Raw genomic sequence first — 21,854 nt, 5'->3', positions numbered from 1 at the left:
CGGCGCAAGTAATATCATGAACTTAGTTATCATGAATAAAGAAAATTCTTGATTGAAAAAGTTGTACTAAACCTATCTAACTCGAACATGATAAATTAGACGGAGTTTATTAAATTTCTAAGGATTAATAATCAGAAAAACACAAAATTTTCACATTTTAATAATTTTAGCACGAACATTTTTCCTCAACTTAAAAATGCACAAACTTTCAATATGATAATAATTCTAATACAACGTCGAATTTTTTGTTAATTTTAACGGAATCGAGGCCATAGAGCGCCGACCCCAATGGAGGGGTTGATGGCCGGGGTCGTGGCTCAACTTGCAGGAATTGGGAGAATCCTCAATTTGAGGTTTCTACCAATTTCGTGAGGTGAGGGCCTCGATTCCAACCACAATTCTCCTAATTAGGGTTGCCGATGCCCTCCCCCAATTGGAGTTGTTGGCGCCCTTTGTAACCTCGATTCCGTCCAAATTAAAGAAAAATTTAACGTCGTATTAGAATTGTTATCAAATTGAATTATTTTTACATTTTTAGGTTAATGAAAAAAGTTCATATTAAAATTGTTAAAATGTAAAAAGTTTATACTTTCTTTTACTAATGCAATTTCTAAATATCAAATAATACACATTAACCAAAAAAAAAAAGCGGCTCACGTGGAGTTGTTTCTATGCACATATGTTCCTTTATCGTTTTTCCGTTCAATTATCAAGGATCTTTCCCTAACTTTAAATTTCTTTCTCTTTTCCTCACGAGGTAGGCCCTAGTAATGTAATAGGTAATAGGACAAGAAAAAATTAAAAGCAAACGAGAACTCTTACCAATAAGAATTAGAAATCAAAATCTCTCTCGATTCCGACTCGATGACGAATATCAATATTGCATTGAACTCCTTTTACCTTTTGATTATCTCTTCTCAAAGTTACTAGCAAATGGAGGACACAAGATCATCGTTTCACATTTCTCGTACATGCATATAGACATCATAGTATTATATATGAAGTGGACTATATATTTTACATGATATACCCCTTCTATTATAGTAATCGAGAATCCTTTGACGCTCCCCTGTGTTAGGCACATGCATTGTGTATTATAATTACACAACATACCCATCTGCATCGTTATTCGGCATAGGCTTGTCTGTATTCATACATAAATAATAATAGGAAAAAAAAACATAAGCTTTTTCCAAAAAATTTGTCATCCCAAGAGTTGGAACTTTGAAGAATGTTTTTTTTAATCCTTTCGGTGGAGATTAATTTTGCGTTAAATCTGACAGTAATTAAAAACAAAAGTAAAATCACGGGAAAGGAAAATATTTAAATAAAGCCCAGTTCATGGCAGCTCAATAATCATGGTTCGATTCGATATTCAGCAAAAAAGTAATCATAGTTTGATTATTATATAATGATATTTAGGAGCAGGTAAAGCTCGGGGCTTGCATGCATGCATTCTAAATTAATTTGTTTCAGTTTTTTTAATAAAAAAAGACGGCAAATAGTCATCTGTCATCTCACTAACGTCAGATTTTACCAAAACCATTTCAATCCTTCCACCGCTCACACACACGTGTGTGTGTGTGTGTGTGTGTATAGATGTATATATATTATAAAGAAAGGACGGGACGTTAGAACACCAAGGAGAAGGAGGCAGCAACCGGTAATTAAGAGAGAGAAGATAAAAGGAAAAACATTAAATCGTCATGACGATTACATCATATATGGTATTATCATACCATAATTTGAACTAATCACCTAGTAAACCTACACATTTTAACTTCATCAATGTAACATGTCAAACTACTATGACTGAGAATGACTGTATACGTCACGTAGGGAAATGAAGAATGATTTAGAGGATCTCGCTATATTAGTGAAGGAATTTTCTTTCAATGCCACCAATATTCTGGAAATGACAGTTGCTCTTAATGGCATGTTCATTTAGGATGTCCACCTTATACACATGGGTCTAACTTCCATTTCTGTATCCGGGCACGACTAATATGCAGTTTATATTCTTCTAATATGTTATGTATAATAATTGATATTGTCATATGAACGCCTCAATGATAATTAAGCACAAAAATCCGCAGAGACAGGCTAGCATATATATCTCTGGAGCCAGTAATATTCTTTTCCGTCCGCCTACGCGTGTTTCCATATATAGAATGATGGTTTGGAATCACCCTGTTGAAGTGTAGCTACATCGGGCGGAATGGAACGAGTTAGGATGTAGCTGGGCCTAAGCTTAATTAGCTATGGACAAGACAACAAGCGGCACTCTCAATTATCGTTCATGTGCAGAAACAAATAGGACACATCTGCCGTTGAACATTTATCCCAGTCCGCTTAGGATACACGTATCCGATCCATAAACCCGGCACTCTATAGAAAACATGCTCGTAGCCATTGTTGCGAATCCTGTGAATTAATCGTGTCATTTCTGCAACGTTTCATGAGTCGCGACACATGAAGTACGCTTTACTTTCAAGTTCAATTCCTATAATTATGTGAAATTTGTTCTTCGCATTCGGAAAAATATTACGCAAGAGATTCGCGGGAAGTGAGCTTCACATGGTCATAGAAGAAAATGGGAGCTCGCGGGGGAATTGATTATGCGAAAGAAATCCCAGAGAATACGATTAATCCTCCAGCTAACAAGGGAACAGGTCTAACTAATCCTTTTTTTAATCCCATGAGCTGACCCAACTAAGTACGACTGTCGTTCTTAATTAATCACCCAAAAGATAATCAATGATAAGGCAATGACACGAACGTTGTACCGAAAGATAATTAACATACTTTAGCATCTTCCAGTACAAACCGGGTTCTACAATATGCATGTTCGCATATTTACTATCTATACTGTTATATAAATGGCATTTATTTATATATTTACTAAAAATATATTTAACAATTTATATTAGCTATTTAATATGTTTTTTTATTTTTTACTACTTTAATATTTTACCGTTGCAAGGAATTAAAGTCCATATCTTTAATAGTTATTCAATTGTGATTATAATTCTAATTGTTTCCTTTTGCCGCTGATCACATAATCAATTGCATGGTCAAATGAGTTTAACTGCAATTATTATATTTGATATTTGTGTGCTCTATATATATATATAACACGGCAGACAACAGAGTGTGGTGTTTTTCCCGAGAGCACAAAATTTAGTTGAGTGTTTATATTATTCATACGATATATTTTATATTTTGCGGGTAGGGTTCTAGCGAGGGAGTGTCGTGTTTACAACCACCATTGTTGCATTGTAATATTGCAAGGAATTATCTATTCTCAAGAGAGTTTACTGAAAACGCCTTGCCCACTAATCATTTTTAACTCTTTGTGATTTCCTTTGAATTATATCTCTTATTTTGATGAGTTAGACAAAATTTATTTACTAAAATTGGTGATTTTGAAATATTATAATATTTTGAGACAAATTTACTTTTTTATAATTCTTCACGTCTCGAAATTTCCATAACAATTTGAGGATAGATAAATTCTCCATGTAGTGTGTTATTCGAGATGTAGAGATATTTTGAGGTACACAAAGAAATTTATTTATTCTTTTAAAACATATTAAGAGTTATTTGGTAAATTGCGGATTTCAGTCTTATAAATTTTCAATTATGCGGAATATCATTCAATAAATTTCCAAGGAGTTGTTTTCTGTTTCAATTATATATAGATTTGATGGTGTCACAAACGACAATCTTCATTGATTGACAAAAAAAAATAATGTCAATTAACAATTTATTAGCTTATCTTCCTAATATTATTTCTTCGTTTAAGATATATTATTCAATTAATCAATCGAGCTCACCAACAACCATTTTTTTAAGTTATAAAATCTAACATTGTCATTTTAAATTTTTTTTACTCTTATTTCTGGATTGTTAATAGAAACCAATAAAGAAGAAGTTGTTAGAGTTTGTATTGGAAAGAATGACGCAATAACGACACAATTTCGAAGCAAGCAATCTCTTTATCAAAGAAGTGAATCGTGAACTTCCACACTCATATTTTATTCTTATGACCTTTTATTATCAGTATTTGTATTACCGTTCAATTTGTACCTAGTAAATGAAAGGCCTCATTATGCGGTATCGCCCTAGACCCTAATTTCTCTTAGGCTGCCGTTGCTCGAAGTGGCTGTACAATTTCACGGGAGTCGGTGACCAAGACCCAGACCTGAACAACGAGTACGCGACCAACCTCAAGCCAGCAAGTGCAAGTCTCCAAATCATAACACTACCATCGTGGAGATGGACCTAGGGAGCCGCAAGACCTTCGACCTGAGCTACTGCTCAAACGTCCTCAAGAGGAGAGGACTCCTCCAGCCTGACGTCACCCTCACCGACAACTCCGTCACCCTAGCCAACATCAAGAGGCTCCTTGCGAGGTCCTTGGAGAACTTCGACTCCCGAGTTTGCCTTGTCCATGGTGAAGATGGGGCGGAACAATGTCACGACTAGGTTGGCTGGTGAAATCAAGAAGCATTGTGCAATTGTAAACAGTTAACCGATTGTCCTATTGATGGACGTGCGAGATTGAATTTTTATCGTAATAATTGGATCGATGTGTTACCACGGAGATTAAGTCGTATGCATGTGTTTCATGTACATATGTTTTATTTACATGTGTTGAACGAATAAATGAACTTCACTGTGATATTATATGCTACCATAACCAGTCATATTGTCTGAATATTTGTATAAATAATATTGGAAACATTGAATCCATGTCTATCCTTTTCTCAGTTGACCATTATTTAATTATCCACACATTTTCGGATAAGTAACTTATTATTCCACATTTATTTTACTTCCACCTCATATATTACTTTTTTCAATTCAATATAGCACAATAATCACTATTTTTTTTTTCTTTTTCCACAATCACCTAAGTGACTCAATTAAATTCACAACATATTGTAAAATTGTTAAAATACTTCAACTTGAACGACTTATTTAGAATTACATCACACGGATATTGTTGTCTGATGCAAGTAGGGTAGCGATTTTCATTACTGAATCAAATAAAAAAAAAATTACATAATGCCAACGTGAGCTCACAGGCCGAGCTTGAAAGCACTCAATCCAATTGACGGGGAGAGTGGCCGAAAGGCCATTACCGAAACAAAAATATACAAACATGGGGCATTCCTCCTATGCTTCTGCTTCATTACTTTCCTCTGCGGATCATTAACATTTACATCCCAGCAGCCTATGCTTCACACAGACATTGTTACAACTTCATAAGATCAGTTTAGGATCATCTCGTGTGTCAAGGCATGTCACGGGTTCTCACTAGCTCTCCTTTCCTTCCCATGGTCAATTTCCTAGTCCATATGCATCCGCATACACCGGACTTCTCTTGATACACTGACAGTCCAATGAAACGACGATGATGCATCCCTTCTGAATTCGGCTTAACCCGAAAATATCTTTGTATATATTGAATGGTTATGATAAAGACAATTCAGACTTCCCCAAAAGCCCAAGCCCAAATTATCCTTTGAGGTCGGGAGAATCTGGATTCTATTGGGCTCGCAATCCAGACTCACCATCACAGCTCCGCATAGAAATAAATTGCAATTGGATTCCTCTGTTAGTCCTAAGTTAAATTTGAGATGTGAATTGAATTATTGAATGGTTAACTTTTTTTTTTTTTTTGAAACAATCACCAATATTGATTTATCGAATGATTTAGAGAGAACCTACTTGTTGTCAACAACAGGGAGTTACCTTCATGCGCATTTCAATGAGATTGTGTTCAATCAGAGCGGGGGGGAGGGGTGAATTTGTAGACTTAAATGAACCAAGAGACGAGAAAATTTACCAAGTTTACATTCTTCCAAGAATCGCTTTAAATGATTGAACAACGAATGTTCCCATCATTATACTCATTCTTTCACCGAGGTGTGAGCTGAGTTGTTATCGACACATTCTGTATCAGGAACTTATTATGGGTCTGTCTGCGTGTACCTACTTGCATCCAAAGTAGATTCCAGTTAAAATGGCCACCCCAGCAGCTGCAACTCCAACGGAAACTCGGATCTTGATGAAAGAAGTGGGTTTTCGCTAAGGAATCACCAATAGATCTATCATCTGAGACGAGAGAAAATTTGGAGAAACAAAATGTAAGATTCAGTTGCTTATCAATCAAACTGCTTAAAATGACATAAACCCAAAGAAACAAGTTATGGTACCGACATTAACAGGCTGTTTCCAGTGCTTCTTGATCCCATTCATGTGTGCCTTTCCAACGACTGCAACAACCGAGCTGTGCTTGCTGGCGATTTTCAGCAACTTACATGACATGTACCTAAATGTGAGGAAGCATACACGTATATCATATACCATCAAGTCATAACAAATACATGCAGAAAACACAAAATGTACAGACGAGGTAGAAGAACAGAGTACTAACTGATCTCTCTCATGAAGAAGTGTTTCCATTAGAGTAGGGAACTCCTTGCTCAATTCTTGAATCGCAAGGATCATCAAGCCAGCATCATCCATTTTCTTCAGCTAAAGAAAAGCAATAAAGGAAACCTTAATCACTCAGTTCTAGTGGCAGCCAAAATTGTTCAACCAAAGGATCTATCTGAAATGCCCACCATTTTATTTAGATCCTCGGGGCTTGGCAAAAAGACGCCGTGAAAAAGAAAGGAATACAGTAACTTTGTCTTGTGCCAAAGCGGCATTTTGTACCATGTCCTCCGTATTGTTATCTGCCACGTTTGAGGGAAAGGAAAAAGTAATGGCATCCATAATGTCCCTCTATGGAATTTGTGGTGACTGCGCCAGAAATAAGGGAAGCTGAATGACAATAGCAATTGGAAATATAGATAATGACGCAATAATGAAAGTTATCCTGGAGAAGGAGGAAGAGAGGTGTTTTTGCTTTTGTTTTGTTTGGGGGGGGTTGGGGGGATGGGAGTTGGGGTTGGGGTTGTTTCCTGGGCATAAAGATTCCAGCTTCCAAGGAAGAGTTCATGGGGAATGAAATGAGCCCAACTATAACATTATGGCCTTACGAACTGCAATAAACAACATACCACATCGGTCTATCTCGCAAAGGACGAGCTTTACCTGCACAGGGCGATCACCAAGTATAACCCTCCCACCATATTTCATCGCTTCTTCATATGCAACGCGAAACTCAGCACCAGGAAGAACCTTAAGCTTACTGGCAACCTTGATAACAATTTTATAAGAATAGGAAAAGGAGTAAGATAGTAGACAAAAAAAAGCATCCCATTCTATCAGAGAAATGCAGTGAAAGGAAGAAATGATAAGAAGGCTGAATTACACAATGAACCAATATAAGGCTAAAAGAGATTTTTTCAACTCCAAATCACTTAAGTCTCACAATAGTAGCATAAGCCCAAATACCAGAGGAATTAAAGCAACATACGTTTGCAAGAAACCTGCTGTAAAGAATCCCAAATAGATTTTGCTTTTTCTTCCACATCTCTATCATTTCTCCAACAGTTGGTACCTGATTAACCATTCAATGTAAGCAGTATCCATAGCAGATAAAGACAAATAGTAGCTAGTTGGCATAGATTGCACTGGCTATAATCAAACATAATTCAATCTGTGATTAGGCATCATCAAGAGCAGAAATAACTACATTGCGCATGCACCTAGAGTCAGAAGTCGCCCGAGTGTTCCAAAATAAACAAAATTGTGATGCATGTCCTCAGCATATTCAAGCAAATGCAGACATGAAGGAAGCGTATGTAGGCTGGCAATTAGATAAGGCACAATGGGGATTTTACTGCATAAGTTGAAAAGCCCTGAGCCATGAACTTACACATGAACATAACTATTTATAGAACTGCCATGACATAGAAAAATTGCAAGACCACATAAAAGACGTTGAAAACAACAATGCAGAATAGTAATGATTACAGCATAGGCCATAACAAGGATTCCACAAGGCCGACCTTCAGATTCCGAGGGGTAAGCACGCCTACTCTTTGGGAGCATAATTCCAAGAAAACCACCTAAAGTCGATGAAAAATTTCGAACATCAGATGCGATTACAAAGCTAAACGAAGAACGCAGAAGCAAAGCGTACAACTCCACAATTTCTAGTAGCCAACCTACGGGATAAACTAATAAACAATATCACGAGAAGGGAAGCACCTCTGGTTTCAAGTAACTAATTATGGCTTGTACTTCTCTGCAAGATTTCTGCAATCACAGCAAGGATCAATCTTTGCAATGTTAGCTTCAAAAGGGAAAGAATCACGCGACAATGCATTTGTCTCAGCTCAATATGCACAGCATATAGACAATGCGATTATCAAATGCAAAGCTTCAAACTTTCAAGCTACTCCCCTTTATCTGCTTCGAGAACAATCAAGAATCCGCAGATTGCCAAATTCAAGCAACAGAAATCAATCGGGCACAGCAGCAAGCTCCACAAATTCACCTGAGAAACATGACACGTCCCCACCACATAGACGTCGCACGTGCCTCCCTTCGCCGAGGATTCGCAGCTGAGGAACATCACGTTTCTGGAGAGCTCCTCGGGGAGTGTCCTCCCACGATCCAATGATTCCAATCCTTCGCTCTCCCCGCCCCTCGGAACGGCGTCGTCCTCGGACCTCGCGTCATCGACGCCGACGAAGCTCTCGCTCAGGCTCTCTACGTTAGGGTTTGGATCCTCGATGTGGACGTAGTAGTCCGCGGCTGCCGGGTCGGGCTCCGGAGCATGAGGGTCCATCGACGATGGCCATGGGTCGGTCCTCCGGCGGCCGACGGGGACTCCTGGGAGCGGGAATGAGGCGGATTTGGGTCCGGAATACGAGAGCCGTGGCCGGAAATGGGGGAGCGGGGGCGGTGGTTTAGGGAGTAAGGGAGAGTGAGAGGGAGAGCGGGTCGAGAGGATGGAGCTGAGTGGTTTCACTCGGCGAATCAGGCGATTCATTTTCGCATAGATTCGGAGCTCAACGAGGCCAGGGAGAGATCACTTGCTTCCCATACATGCAACGAATAAATTAATTAAAGAAGAAAACAATAAATTCCTTTTGGCCTCGACGAAAAAAAATTTGAAGAACCTGAAACTGAAAGGGTCAAATATCAACAAGGGAAAAAAAAAAAAAAGAGTTGCTTCGAGGAAGATCGACATGGGCTGGTTGACAAGCCCAAGCCCAAGCCCAAGCCCAAGCCCAAGCCCAGGAGACCATCCATGAAGTCTGAAGACATAAATAAGAGGAAGGCTAGGGAAAAAGATGCGTTCCTTGATCCATCGTCTTCGTTCGTTCTGCGTTTCTGCGTGTGAGGGCGGGGAATTCGCTCTGGTTTATCATAGCCATCTCCTAGTTAATCTTACCCTCTTTACATCCATGTCACTAAATGAGATAATTGACTCCTTGAACGGAAATCGAGTTATAAGGATTTAAGCGTTCTTCACTATAAAATATACATGAAATGTAATACGCGTTTACATTTCCAGTGCATTATAAATGGTAAGAAATAGTTGAGGTAATTCCTAAAAGTCTCGTATCTGGTATAATGCACTGAATATTCACAATGAGAAAGGTTGAACTATTGTTCTTAACGGTAGCTTTTAAAGTTGAGTGATAAAGCGATTATGTTATGCAAAGAGCAGATCCCGCATGACGACATCTTACTCATATTCCTGAGTTAAGAGACGACCATGGGCTGCAAGCCAAAGGAAGTGAAGGATTTTTTGCTGATCTTCCCAGCGCCATATAATTTTCCACAAAGGATCCCAACCCGGACCAGGCTAATCAACAATAAGAGCTCATTTTTTCCTATGTGGCACTTTATATGCTTTGCTTCGGCTTTTAAAATTATATATAAGTTTATTAATATCACAAACAGTAATCTTCATTGATTGACAAAAAAGAGTGTCAATTAGCAATTTATTAGCTTATCTTCCTGATATTATTTCTTCATTTAAGATATATTATTCAATTAATCAATGGAGATCACCAACAACCATTTTTTAAGTTATAAGATCCAACATTGTTATTTTATTTTTTTACTCTTATTTCTAGATTGTTAACAGAAACTAATAAAGAAGAAGTTGTTAATTTCGAAGCGGTCTCTTTATCAAAGAAGTGAATCATGAACTTCCACTCTCGTATTCTATTGTGATGACCTTTTATTGTCACTATTTGTATTGCCGTTCAATTTGTACCTAGTAAATGAAAGGCCGTATAATGCAATTTCGCCTTAGCCTTAGGCCCTAATTTCTCTTAGGGCGCCCCTGCTCGAAGCGGCTGTACAATTTCACGGGAGTTGGTGACCAAGACCCAAACCCGGACAGCGAGTAGCGAGCGACCTCAAGGCTAGCACGTGCAAGTCTCCAAATGATAACACCACCATCGTGGAGATGAACCCAGGGCAAGACGTTCGACCTCAGTTACTACTCGAACGTCCTCGAGAGGAGAGGACTCTTCCAGTCTGACGCCGCCCTCACCAACAACTCCGCCACCCTGGCCAACATCAAGAGGCTCCTTGCGGGGTCCTTGAACGAGTAAATGAACTTCTCTATGATATTACATGTTACCATAATCAGTCAAATTGTCTGGATATTTGTATAAAATAATATTGGAAACATAAAATCAATGTCTATCCATTTCTCAGTTGACCATTATTTAATTATCCACACATTTTCGGATAAGTAACTTGTGATTCCACATTTATTTTACTTCTACCTCATATTTTACTTTTTTCAATTCAATGTAGCACAAGAATCACCATTATTTTTTCTTTTTCCACAATCGCATAAGTGACTCAATTAAATTCACAACATAATGTTAAATTGTTACAATACTTCAACTTGAACAACTTATTCAGAATTACATCACACGGATATTGTTGTCTGATGCAAGTAGGGTAGCGATTTTCATTACTGAATCATTAAAAAAAAAAAAACAAAGGTTATATAATGCCAAAGTGAGCTCACAGGCCGAGCTTGAAAGCACTCAATCCAATTGACTGAGAGTGGCCGAAAGGCCATTACAGAAACAAAAAGATACAAACACTGAGGCATTCCTCCTATGCTTCTGCTTCATTACTTTCCTCTGCAGATCTTCACATTTACATCCCAGCAGCCTATGCTTCACACAGACATTGTTACAACTTCATAAGATCGGTTTCGGATCATCTTGTGTATCAAGGCATGCCACGGGTTCTCACTAGTTCTCCTCTACTTCCCATGGTCAATTTCCTAGTCCATATGCATCCGCATACACCGGTCTTCTCTTGATACACAGACCGTCCCATGAAACGACGATGATGCATCCCTTCTGAATTTGGCTTAACATGAAAATATCTTTGTATATATTGAATGGTTAAGATAGAGACACTTCAGACTTCCCCAACCATAAGCCCAAGCCCAAATCATCCTTTGAGGTCAGGAGAGATTGGATTCTATTTGGCTCACAATCCAGACTTACCATCACAGCTAGACATAGATGAGTTTCTCGTGTATATATAAATTGCGATTAGATTCTTCTGAAGTCCTAAGTTCAATTTGAGATGTGAATTGAATTATTGAACGGTTAAAAAAAAATTTGATATTGATTTATTGAATGCTTTAGAGAGAACCTAATTGTTGTCAACAACAGGGAGTTACCTTCATGCGCATTTCAATGAGATTGTGTTCAATTAAGGCAAAGGGGGGGGAAAAAGAGCTGTAGACTTGAATGAACCAAGAGAAAAGAGAAAATTTACAAGTTTACATTCTTCCAAGAATCGCTTTAAATGGTTGAACAACGAATGTTCCCATCATTATACACATTCTTTCACCGAGGTGCGAGCTGAGTTGTTATCAAGACATTCTGTATCAGGAACTCATGGGTCTGTCTGCGTGTACCTACTTCTTGCATCCAAAGTAGATTCCAGTTACAATGGCCACCCCAGCAGCTGCAACTCCAACAGAGGTTAGGATCTTGACGAAAGAAGTGGGTTTTTGTGAAGGAATCAACAATAGATCTTTCACCTGAGACGAGATAAAATTTGGCGAAACAAACTGTAAGGTTCAGTTGCTTATCAATCAAACTGCATAAAATGACATAAACCCAAAGAAACAAGTTATGTTACCATAACAGGCTGTTTCCAGTGCTTCTTGATCCCATTCATGTGTCCCTTTCCAACGACTGCAACAACCGAGCTGTGCTCGCTGGCGATTTTCAGCAAGGTAGATGACATGTACCTAAATGCGAGGAAGCATACGCGCATATCATATACCATCAAGTCATAACAAATACATGCAGAAAACACAAAATGGACAGACGAGGTAGAAGAACAGAGTATTAACTGGTCTCTCTCATGAAGAAGTGTTTCCATTAGAGTAGGGAACTCCTTGCTCATTTCTTGAATCACAAGGGTCATCATATCAACATCATCCATTTCCTTCAGCTAAAGAAAAGCAATAAAGGAAACCTTTAATCACTCAGTGCTAGTGGCAGCCAAAATTGTTCAACCAAAGGATCTATCTGAAATGCTCACCATTTTATTTAGATCCTCGGGGCTTGGCAAAAAGACAGCTTGAAAAAGAAAGGAATACAGTAACTTTGTCTTGTGCCAAAGTGGCATTTTGTCCCATGTCCTCCGTACTGTTATCTGCCACGTTTGAGGGAAAGGAAAAAGTAATGGCATCTATAATGTCCCTCTATGGAAGTTGTGGTGACTGCGCCAGAAATAAGGGAAGCTGAATGACAATAGCAATTGGAAATATAGATAATGACACAATAATGAAAGTTATCCTGGAGAAGCAGGAAGAGAGGTGTTTTTTTTTTTTTTTGGGGGGGGGGGGGGGGTGTGGGGAGAGTTGGGGTTGTTTCCTGGGCATAAAGATTCCAGCTTCTATGGAAGAGTTCATGGGGAATGAAATGAGCCCAACTATAACATTATGGCCTTACGAACTAAAATAAACGACATACCACATCAGTCTATCTTGCAAAGGACGAGCTTTACCTGCACAGGGCGATCACCAAGTATAACCTTCCCACCATATTTCATCGCTTCTTCAAATGCAACACGAAACTCAGCACCAGGAAAAACCTCAAGCTTACTGGCAACCTTAATAACAGTTTTATAAGAAGAGGAAAAGGAGTAAGATAGTAAACGACAAAGCACCCCATTCTATCAGAGAAATGCAAGGAAAGGAAGATATTATTAGAAGGCTGAATTAGACAATGAACCAATATAAGGCTAAAAGAGATTTTTCAAAGCCAAATCACTTGAGTCTTACAATAATAGCATAAGCCCAAATACCAGAGGAATTAAAGCAACATACTTTTGCAAGAAACCAGCTGTAAAGAATCCCAAATAGATTTTGCTTTTTCTTCCACATCTCTATCATTTCTCCAACAGTTGGTACCTGATTAACCATTCAATGTAAGCAGTACCCATATCAGATAAAGACAAATAGTAGCTAGTTGACATGGATTGCACTGCCTATAATCAAACATAATTCAGTCTGTGATTAGGCATCATCGAGAGCAGAAATAACTACATTGCACATGCACCTAAAGGCAGAAGTTGCCTGAGTGTCCCAAAATAAATAAAAATTGTGATGCATGTCATCAGCATATTCAAGCAAATGCAGACATGAAGGGAGCGTATGTAGGCTGGCAATTAGATGAGGCACAACGGGATTTTACTGCATAAGTTGAAAAGCCCCGTGCCATGAACTTACACATGCACATAACTATTTATAGAACTGCCATGACATAGAAAAATTGCAGGGCCACAAAAAAGACGTTGAAAACAACAATGCAGAATAGTAATGATTACAGCAAAGGCCATAACAAGGATTACATAAGACCGACCTTCAGATTCTGGGGGGTAAGCACGGCTACTCTTTGGGAGCATAATTCCAAGAAAACCACCTAAAGTTGACGAAAGATTTCGAACATCAGATGAGATTATAAAGCTAAAGGAAGAACGCAGAAGCAAAGCGGACAACTCCACAATTTCTAGTAGCCAACCGACGGGATAAACTACTAAACGATATCACGAGGAGGGAAGCACCTCTGGTTTCAAGTAACTAATTATGGCTTGTACTTCTCTGCAAGATTCCTGCAATCACAGCAAGGATCAATCTTTGCAAAGTTAGCTGCAAAAGGGAAAGAATCACGCGACAATACATTTGTCTCAGCTCCATATGCACAGCATATAGACTATGCGATTATCAAATGCAAAGCTTCAAACTTTCAAGCTACTCCCCTTTATCTGCTTCAAGAACAATCAAGAATCCGCAGATTGTCAAATTCAATCAACAGAATCAATCGGGCACAGCAGCAAGCTCCACAAATTCACCTGAGAAACATGAGCCGTCCCCACCACATAGACGTCGCACGTGCCTCCCTCCGCCGAGGATTCGCAGCTGAGGAACGCCACGTTTCTGGAGAGCTCCTCGGGGAGCGTCCTCCCACGATCCAATGATTCCAATCCCTCGCTTTCCCCGCCCCTCGGAACGGCGTCGTCCTCGGACCTTACGTCATCGACGCCGACGAAGCTCTCGCTCAGGCTCTCTACGTTAGGGTTGGGATCCTCGATGTGGACGTAGTCGTCCGCGGCTTCCGGGTCGGGCTTCGGAGGATTGCGGTCCATCGACGATGGCCGATTTGATCGGTCCTCTGGCGGCTGACGCGGAGTACTGGGAGCGGCAATGAGGCGGATTTGGGTCCGGAATTCGAGAGCCGTGGCCGGAAATGGGGGAGCGAGGGCGAGACGATGGAGCTGAGTGGTTTCACTCGGTGAGTCAGGCGATTCATCAACGCATAGACTCGGAGCTCATTGAGGTAAGGGAGAGGATTACTTTCTTCCCATACATGCAACGAATCAATTAATTAATTAAAGAAGGAAAATAAATAATAAATTCCCCCGCGTAAATTCCTCATGTCATAAAAGGAAATTCACTCTTCTTTACCCGTTAAAATTTGACCAGCTAAAAAATAAATAAATAAAATTGTACTATTAATTAATACCAACTTGCTCCCTGAAGTTTGTTTCCATCTCTATATGCCTCCCATAATTTCTACTTCATAGCTGCTAGCCTCTTGTAGTTTCAGTTGTTAATTTATGGTCGAGAACCTTGTCTTGATATAGACTACGCCCACATATTTATGAGATCAGTAATGTTTGTTTTTATACCCTTGATGACAATGCATCATCGGTATTTAACAAGATTGATTATTTGAAAGAATATGAGTTTCCGTTTGAGAAAAAAAAAACTTCTAGAAAAGGACTGGATGATCAAGTTCCATAGTCACTCATTTCTATAAAAACTGCTTTTCAAAATATATTTAGATTAATTTTTAGTGCTACATGCGAGGTAAATTAAGAAATTGTTGAACGTATCAATATTTAATAATAGTGTAAGCGTTTCGAAATTCACTAGAAGAATACCATGCAGAGAACCAAGCCAGCACTCATGAAGGGAAACGGAGTTAGTCTAAGTGGGTAGGCTGAAGACACCTCTTGGCCTCAACGAAGAAAAATTGAAGAACCTAAAAGGGTCGAATTGCAACAGGGGGAAAAAAAAGTCTCACAAGCAAACTGAAATTAAACCAAAAAAAAAGAAAGAGTTGCTTCGAGGAAGATCGAAATGGGCCGGATGACAAGCCCAAGCCCAAGCCCAGGAGACCATCCACTTCGACATATATAACTGGAATTCCAGAGAACAAAGATGCGTTTCCTTAATCCATCGTCTTCGTTCATTCTGCGCTTCTGCGTGTGAGGGCGGGGGATTCGCTCTGATTTATCATAGCCATCTCTGAGCTTCAGCAGCTCGTCTCGAAGGTCAGTGTTGCTTAAAGTTGAGCTTGAGTTCCCGAGAAAACTCTCTGTGGCCAAACGGAGCTCCGGCCAGCTGGCTGAGGTTGAAATCTGCTCGTTCACATCCGAGCGAAATTTACGCATATCTTCTTCTTTCTCAGCGTGTCGAGGTCCTCTGTTGTCTGGTACATTATCGAGTGATTACCTATACCTGCATCGATCGATTCGCGATGGTGGAGAGAAAGCTATTCAAGACGAAGCTCTGTGTGTTGTATCAGAGAGGTCACTGTAATCGTCAGAGCTGCTCCTTCGCTCATGGAGAAGCCGAGCTTAGGCGATTCGGCGCCTCCAGTTCTGGTAAACTGTGGAACTCCTAACTTTTATGCTGTTCGTTCCGGACAAATTTCAAGAGATTTGGTTGTCGGTTGGGTTCATTGATTGAGTCCTCTTCGTCAAAGCATGAGCTGATTTTCGTCTAATAATAGAGCGAAATGCTTGAAATGTTTCGGAGTCTCGCACAAGCTTCATCTATCTCTGAACTATTCCTAAGAATTTAAAGCTTTCGCCATAAAAAGGAGTCCTGATGGAGTTAAATCAAGCGATGAGGAATTCATATTGACGTGCGTATGCATGAATATGCGTATTTCTATGTTGTTGTCTGTGTCTCCGGAGGTTCTACTTCCAATGAAGAAAGGAAGAAGTGTACCTTCGGCTGGTTGCTATTTCATGCTGTTTCTCCTCTTAGTGTGATTTTTCCTGTTTTAGTTTAAGATGCTTCTAATGTAATCATTTTCTGCTGGCTCCTTGTATCTATGAACGTTTCTTCATCATGAAATTCAGTAATGGCAGATGAATGCAGCACGTGTCGTCAACAAGCTTTAGCAACTGAGCGATAGCACTTGTTATCCTATACCTTCAGATAATGGTTCCCGTGACCTAATTGGTGCTATAACTTCTCTTTTCATCTACTGACCCTATGGTGCCCTTATCGTTATTTCTGATCTGTGTGCGAGAAGGATTCAGTTAGTATGGCATCAGGGACTATTGCTTTCTCCAATGTGTTGTCGAGAGACAATACCTGGTATTGTGGTTTGGTGGCTGGCTAATCCTTCTTTTCAACGGGACAACCAGATGATTCTTTATAGCTGATTGCAATATTGTTTAACAACTATATCGGCTCATCATAAATCTATTGAAGCACAATTGCTTTTTATGAGGAGTCACTACGCGACTGGTGGAAAATGCTTTCTCATGTGATCTTTACATGATAAGCCAATTGTGTGACCTATATTCCGTAGCATCTATCTAGTGTATGTTCGCATGGAGCTCATGGCATTATCTTGATCAGTATCTATACAACAATGCAAAGGGATTTCTCTTATGAGGAAGATGCAATCTCCACGGATCTATCTTCAAATGCTGCACGTGGGACAGAATCACTGATTTATCTACATTATATATGGACATCTGGGGTGTCTGCTCACATTGTTACTCAGATTTCTTACATCTCTAATTGCACTATGCCAAGAGGAGGAATGTCTACTACCCATGAATTCTATTCGTCTTTCTTACTGGAGCAGGCTTATCAGTGATATAAACTGAAATTGGGAGAATTTTTTTGCCTATGCATTGTGTGAATTTGCTAGTTTCCCCTCACTTTGGTCCCACAAGGAGGCTCTGTTTCTCTTTGTTAGTGTTTATATATGTTTTCAGTGTGATGGTAAGGCTGGCTTCGTCATAGCTTGTGGGTTATCATATTGCTCGTATTAAAAGCTAAATTAAAATGAGATTATGTCAAACTGAGGACCTTTCTTTTGTCCTCACAGGCAGACGAGACTATAGAGGTAATGACTTGAGGAGTAGACTTGGGAGGAGGTATTCTCCTCAGAGAAGGTACTCTCCTGTAAAAGATGCAAGAAGCCGCCACACATTGCACAGTAAGAAATGCCATCCTTCTACAGGACTGTTCTTAGTTTTTTGCTGTTAAAATTCCTAGCTAAATTTTATGGAAGAGTGATTGTTGGATTGACATGTCGTGATGGGATGAACCTGTCTGGAAACATACTAAATCTAAGCTTTGCGAAAGTTCTGTTCCAAAATTAGTTGTTCATTTATCTTTTATTTGAAGCGTTCTAATAGTGTGCAAACTGCAGGATACAGCCCTTCCAGGTCTCTCGAGGATAATAGGTAAATTTACGTGGACCCTTCTGTTTTTACATCGGCGTGCATCTTCTTGTTCGTCTATCTATTTTGTGTTTCTGCTGCAAAATCATGTTCAGCTTTCACTTGCTCGGACTTAATTGTTTATTGGCCTTATCATTCCTTCTTCAACGTGGAATCTTCTGAAATTATCTCTCAAAACCCAGTGACAGAAAACGCCGGAAGAGCCAGCATTTGGATAGTCCAAGTGATGTTTCAGGGAAAGTATCAGATGGGACAGATTATGCCAGAGGAGGGCGGTCTACTTTGTCGGACTCCAAAAATAATCTTCACGGACAGGTTCGAAGTAAATCATACTTATCTAGGTCCCCAATGCTTCGACTTTTTTTTTAAATATATTTTAATCCTTTAAAAGTCTCTTGATGTAAAGCTTCTGCAATTGTATGCAGTTAAAGCAAGTACAGGCAGAAATCTCCATGTTTGATCATCATAAAGTTCAGTTGGAGGTGAGTAGTCTTATGGTTTGGGAGTTGCTGGTAGACATGATGGTATGTCATCGTGTTTGAGTGCGATGATGGCCTTTTCGGAGGATCAAATACTTTTAAATCAGTCTAATCTGACCCTACCAGCACTTAATCTCCTGGTGGTAACTAGCTGTTCTAATGTGAGGTAACGCCCTTTTTTCTAATGTTACTGAAGATTCACCTGAAAGAGCGTGTCCAGGAGGAAGATAGCCTTGCTTCTAAGATTGAGGAGCTTGAAAGGCAATTGCACAAAGAAAAAAAGGAATGTAGAAGGTAATGAAATAATTGCATGAGCATTCAACTTTTTCTATTATGTACTTCAAAAATGTTTGCCTTGTGTATTTGGATGAGGAAAAAGTTTTGCAAAAAATCCCAATGCGGTTTTAGAAGTCTCCATCTTAATTGCATGATATCTTAGTGTTTTTTTTCCCCCCCTGATGTGATACCTCCAGGATCAACTCAAGGATCAAGAAATTTGTTAAGGCTCATCATCGCCATGCACGGTTGCAAGATGACCTAAAAAGGCAGGAATTTCATGCCACTTCATTATAGGCAGTGTTTTTCCCCATAATTTTATTAAGTTTATGCAACATCAGTTGCTTCATAGTAAGGATTACTTCTTGATTGTCTGTAGATCACAGATCCAACTTCAGGATCTGGGAGATCAGCTCAGTTTGGATGCTGTTGAAGGTGGAAACAAGGAAGAGGACTCTAGCATCAATATTGTTAGTGATGGAGAAAACCCGAACAATCATGCGGGTAGCCCTCGGAATGAGCTGCAGACTCATGATTTACAGCGCATGAAAATGCCAGACTTAAATCAGGCCGCAGTTGAAGAATTACAGCCACATGGTACTTTATTGAATTGTCTTCCTAAATTGTTTGATAATCCATGGAGGGGACGATACCGTGCTTATAAAGTTGTTGTTACTCAACTACAAATGCATGATGCACAGGGAAATGGAAATTCTCGCGGTGGACATATTCTCACCAAAAGCATGATGAGGAATTTTACAATGGCAAAAACAATGGTAATGGACAGCCTGGAGTAGATGGCATGCACAACAGAGATAAGAATATCTCTTCTACCATTTCACCGGGAGATAAGGTGCACCTTTGTTGAGCTCAATTCACTATCTACTGTATAATGTAGGAGTTGTTGATTCTACATTCTATGGCCAAGTATGGCTTTCAAAGTTTTGGTTCCAGTTTCATTTAAGTTTTATTCTGTTGGCTATAAAATCATTTTCAGTAGTCAGAACAGAAGAGATAAATATTGCAATCAATCTGAGTGGATGACTAATTGTAAAACTCATTTTTTATTATAATTATTAAAAAAAAAAACCAACCTCTTTATAAGCTGTGCAAGTCAAGTGCCTGATTGTTAACAAGGATATGGTTATACCTCGTCGTCATCTAAAGTATAACTTATTGCATTTATGAAAGAATGTTGAAACACTTGGCATGAGGAGAATAGGAAAAGATGCTTCTGTTTCTCCATAATTATTCTAGTTAAAAGTGCTTGCATATATTCAAGGTGTGAAATTGACAAGGGAATTTATGAAGTTGCAGTCAAAGGGTTCAGGACTGGCATTGCCATCGGCACATGCGTCAGCTGATGTGATTGACAAAGTAGTAGTTGATGAGGAAGCGGAGCTTGCTTCGACTAGGAGTGAGGAAGCAGCAGCATTTCAAAACAAACGACTGTCTTTTGCGATTGCCCCACTACCTCCCATTCGCAAGAGATCCTACAAACAGGTACCTAGTTCTCAAGCTACTTGCGGTGATGATAAGAACAGCGATTAGAAGCTTTTAATTTTACTGTTTTAGTTGAGTTTTTGGTTAGGCTATATGTAGTCTTGCAACTTCCAACCCTTGGAGTCATAACGTCTTTAAAATGTGCGCAAAGATTTCTTAATAACTTGCAAAGGATCTAAAATTTAATTCTGATGATACACGTGTGTCCCAATTCTCTTGATGATTTGCCCATTTTTTGTATCGACCTCTGACAAGAGTTGCATATAGCAGTACGATGGTGGTGATGAGAATGTCAATCTTCTTGGAGATATGGAGCAAACTGAGAAGGCGGATGCAACCAATGCTTCCTGAGCAGACGCTGGTGATGCTTAGTATGGATTTCACACTTATTGATTTTCACCTGTTCTAGTTGCAGTTGCCACATGCCAAATTTTCTGCATCTTCGCTGACCATATCTACTGTTAATTAAACTAGTCTGTCTTTCTGCCTCGAGTAGTTGCTTTTGCTTGTAAATTGACGTGTTCCAGTTACAAGTGGACCTGACTGCGTGTTATGTTAGGACTATCAACCGTTGGCTCCAACTATCTCAGAGCCTAACGGTATCAATGTTCTAGAAATTATGATACATAATATTTCTTTTGGAATCTACTGTTATTGGCCGATGGAAAAAAAAAATATATTCTTATTAGTGGTTGAGTTCTTCAACAGTGATTTTGAGTGGATTTTGAATTCTGTTGCTGGGACTGTCCTCTGGATAAAGCACAGGGCAAAATCCGCACTTTCTAGGAACAGCTTTTTAGAAGTTCACGATCGGGGGAAGGTACTCGAGCAAGCTGAGGGAATTATGAACGTTTGACTAGACACAATTACAAAATGTTCGTCAAAGTCCACACCACGGTAATTCATTGTTACATCGCGCAGTTGGATGAGCAAATTGGGTTAGTTCCGCAGGCATCCACACCAGTAGGAAATTCCATATCCAAAACTGAACCTCAAGCAGCGTAGTCAGGGTGAAGGTCGTAAAAAGAGAGGATGAATCACCCTAGAGGTCCCTGAAAAGAGCTCTCTTCAAATAAATCTTTCGCATATTAAAAATATAGAAGTTAATAGATGAGGGACTTAAATGTGAATAGTCTTTACTTTTTATTCTTTGTGTAATTAATTAACTACATAAATAAAAGTGTGGCTGATTCGACACACGATTCTCTCTTCCAGTCTCTATGTTCTCATGGTATCAAAGCTACGGTTGGAGAAAAATTGCTACTTTAGGGGTCCAGCATAGTACTCTATTGATTGCTAAACTTGTTGGAGCTTTTGATTATGGATGGCAGCCTCTCCTTGTCTTCATCGAAGCCGGAGCCCCAGTCGCTTCTTATTGGTCCTGTTTGGTCGTCTCTCCTAGTTCTATTCTTCTTGCCTTTAGCCGCCTCCTCTCTTATCGTTCTTCTTGCCTTCAGTTTCCTCCTCTCTTATGTTGTTGGAATTGGTTTGGTCTTGGTCATCTTTACTAGAACAGAGACTGAATTGTTGTCTTAGTTGCTGCTTGCTTCTCAGTGCCTTTTTATATTATGGGTTTTCTTTGGCAAGGTATGTCAACTTCCCATGGTCCTGTGGGTGTCT

General features: G+C 39.4%; 3 protein-coding genes across 6 annotated transcripts; 1 reads left to right on the top strand and 2 right to left on the bottom strand.

Moving 5' to 3' along the window:
• Positions 1-5,777: 5,777 nt before the first annotated feature.
• On the bottom strand, positions 5,778-9,075 carry LOC116195979 (traB domain-containing protein-like). Of its 2 annotated transcripts, XM_031525457.1 has the most exons (9): positions 8,462-9,073; positions 8,173-8,220; positions 7,971-8,030; positions 7,436-7,519; positions 7,111-7,215; positions 6,636-6,749; positions 6,446-6,546; positions 6,229-6,340; positions 5,778-6,123 (listed from the first exon to the last, which is right to left on the bottom strand). In XM_031525457.1, the coding sequence occupies exons 1-9, from the start codon at positions 8,957-8,959 to the stop codon at positions 6,097-6,099; spliced, it is 1,149 nt and encodes a 382-aa protein (XP_031381317.1). In that variant the 5' UTR covers positions 8,960-9,073; the 3' UTR covers positions 5,778-6,096. The 2 variants fall into 2 exon arrangements, with proteins under 2 accessions (XP_031381317.1, XP_031381318.1); XM_031525458.1 differs by lacking the exon at positions 6,636-6,749 and having other exon boundaries at positions 8,462-9,075.
• A 2,571-nt stretch (positions 9,076-11,646) lies between these two features.
• On the bottom strand, positions 11,647-14,858 carry LOC116195980 (traB domain-containing protein-like). Its single transcript, XM_031525459.1, has 9 exons — positions 14,332-14,858; positions 14,044-14,091; positions 13,842-13,901; positions 13,307-13,390; positions 12,985-13,089; positions 12,517-12,630; positions 12,326-12,426; positions 12,109-12,220; positions 11,647-12,007 (listed from the first exon to the last, which is right to left on the bottom strand). Exons 1-9 carry the CDS (start codon positions 14,623-14,625, stop codon positions 11,882-11,884), a joined length of 1,044 nt encoding a protein of 347 aa, XP_031381319.1. The 5' UTR covers positions 14,626-14,858; the 3' UTR covers positions 11,647-11,881.
• An 812-nt stretch (positions 14,859-15,670) lies between these two features.
• Positions 15,671-20,922, top strand: LOC116196575 (zinc finger CCCH domain-containing protein 13). Of its 3 annotated transcripts, none has more exons than XM_031526363.1 (12): positions 15,671-15,816; positions 15,954-16,149; positions 17,619-17,729; positions 17,946-17,979; positions 18,159-18,291; positions 18,402-18,458; positions 18,652-18,749; positions 18,929-19,000; positions 19,111-19,328; positions 19,433-19,584; positions 20,049-20,234; positions 20,505-20,922. In XM_031526363.1, the coding sequence occupies exons 2-12, from the start codon at positions 16,023-16,025 to the stop codon at positions 20,583-20,585; spliced, it is 1,269 nt and encodes a 422-aa protein (XP_031382223.1). In that variant the 5' UTR covers positions 15,671-15,816; positions 15,954-16,022; the 3' UTR covers positions 20,586-20,922. The 3 variants fall into 3 exon arrangements, with proteins under 3 accessions (XP_031382223.1, XP_031382222.1, XP_031382225.1); XM_031526362.1 differs by having other exon boundaries at positions 20,502-20,922; XM_031526365.1 differs by lacking the exon at positions 15,671-15,816 and having other exon boundaries at positions 16,014-16,149; positions 16,633-17,729; positions 20,502-20,922.
• The last annotated feature ends 932 nt before the right edge of the window (positions 20,923-21,854 follow it).

Source organism: Punica granatum, chromosome 2 (assembly GCF_007655135.1).
Source record: "Punica granatum isolate Tunisia-2019 chromosome 2, ASM765513v2, whole genome shotgun sequence".
Classification (NCBI taxonomy): domain Eukaryota; kingdom Viridiplantae; phylum Streptophyta; class Magnoliopsida; order Myrtales; family Lythraceae; genus Punica; species Punica granatum.
This window is presented reverse-complemented; position numbering and strand designations above follow the sequence as displayed.

Bases quoted from the DNA above. Each gene is read 5' to 3' on its own strand.
- LOC116195979 (XM_031525457.1), bottom strand. From the start codon at position 8,959: ATGAATCGCCTGATTCGCCGAGTGAAACCACTCAGCTCCATCCTCTCG. The intron at 7,216-7,435 runs GTATGTTGCTTT...ATTGTTATCAAG, and splicing joins ACAGCAGGTTTCTTGCAAAC to GTTGCCAGTAAGCTTAAGGT. The intron at 6,547-6,635 runs GTGGGCATTTCA...GCTTTTCTTTAG, and splicing joins CCGAGGATCTAAATAAAATG to CTGAAGAAAATGGATGATGC.
- LOC116196575 (XM_031526362.1), top strand. From the start codon at position 16,023: ATGGTGGAGAGAAAGCTATTCAAGACGAAGCTCTGTGTGTTGTATCAG. The intron at 18,459-18,651 runs GTGAGTAGTCTT...ATGTTACTGAAG, and splicing joins ATCATAAAGTTCAGTTGGAG to ATTCACCTGAAAGAGCGTGT. The intron at 19,001-19,110 runs GCAGGAATTTCA...GATTGTCTGTAG, and splicing joins TTGCAAGATGACCTAAAAAG to ATCACAGATCCAACTTCAGG.
- LOC116195980 (XM_031525459.1), bottom strand. From the start codon at position 14,625: ATGGACCGCAATCCTCCGAAGCCCGACCCGGAAGCCGCGGACGACTAC. The intron at 13,902-14,043 runs GTGCTTCCCTCC...CGTCAACTTTAG, and splicing joins TTAGTTACTTGAAACCAGAG to GTGGTTTTCTTGGAATTATG. The intron at 12,008-12,108 runs GTAACATAACTT...ATCTCGTCTCAG, and splicing joins ACTGGAAACAGCCTGTTATG to GTGAAAGATCTATTGTTGAT.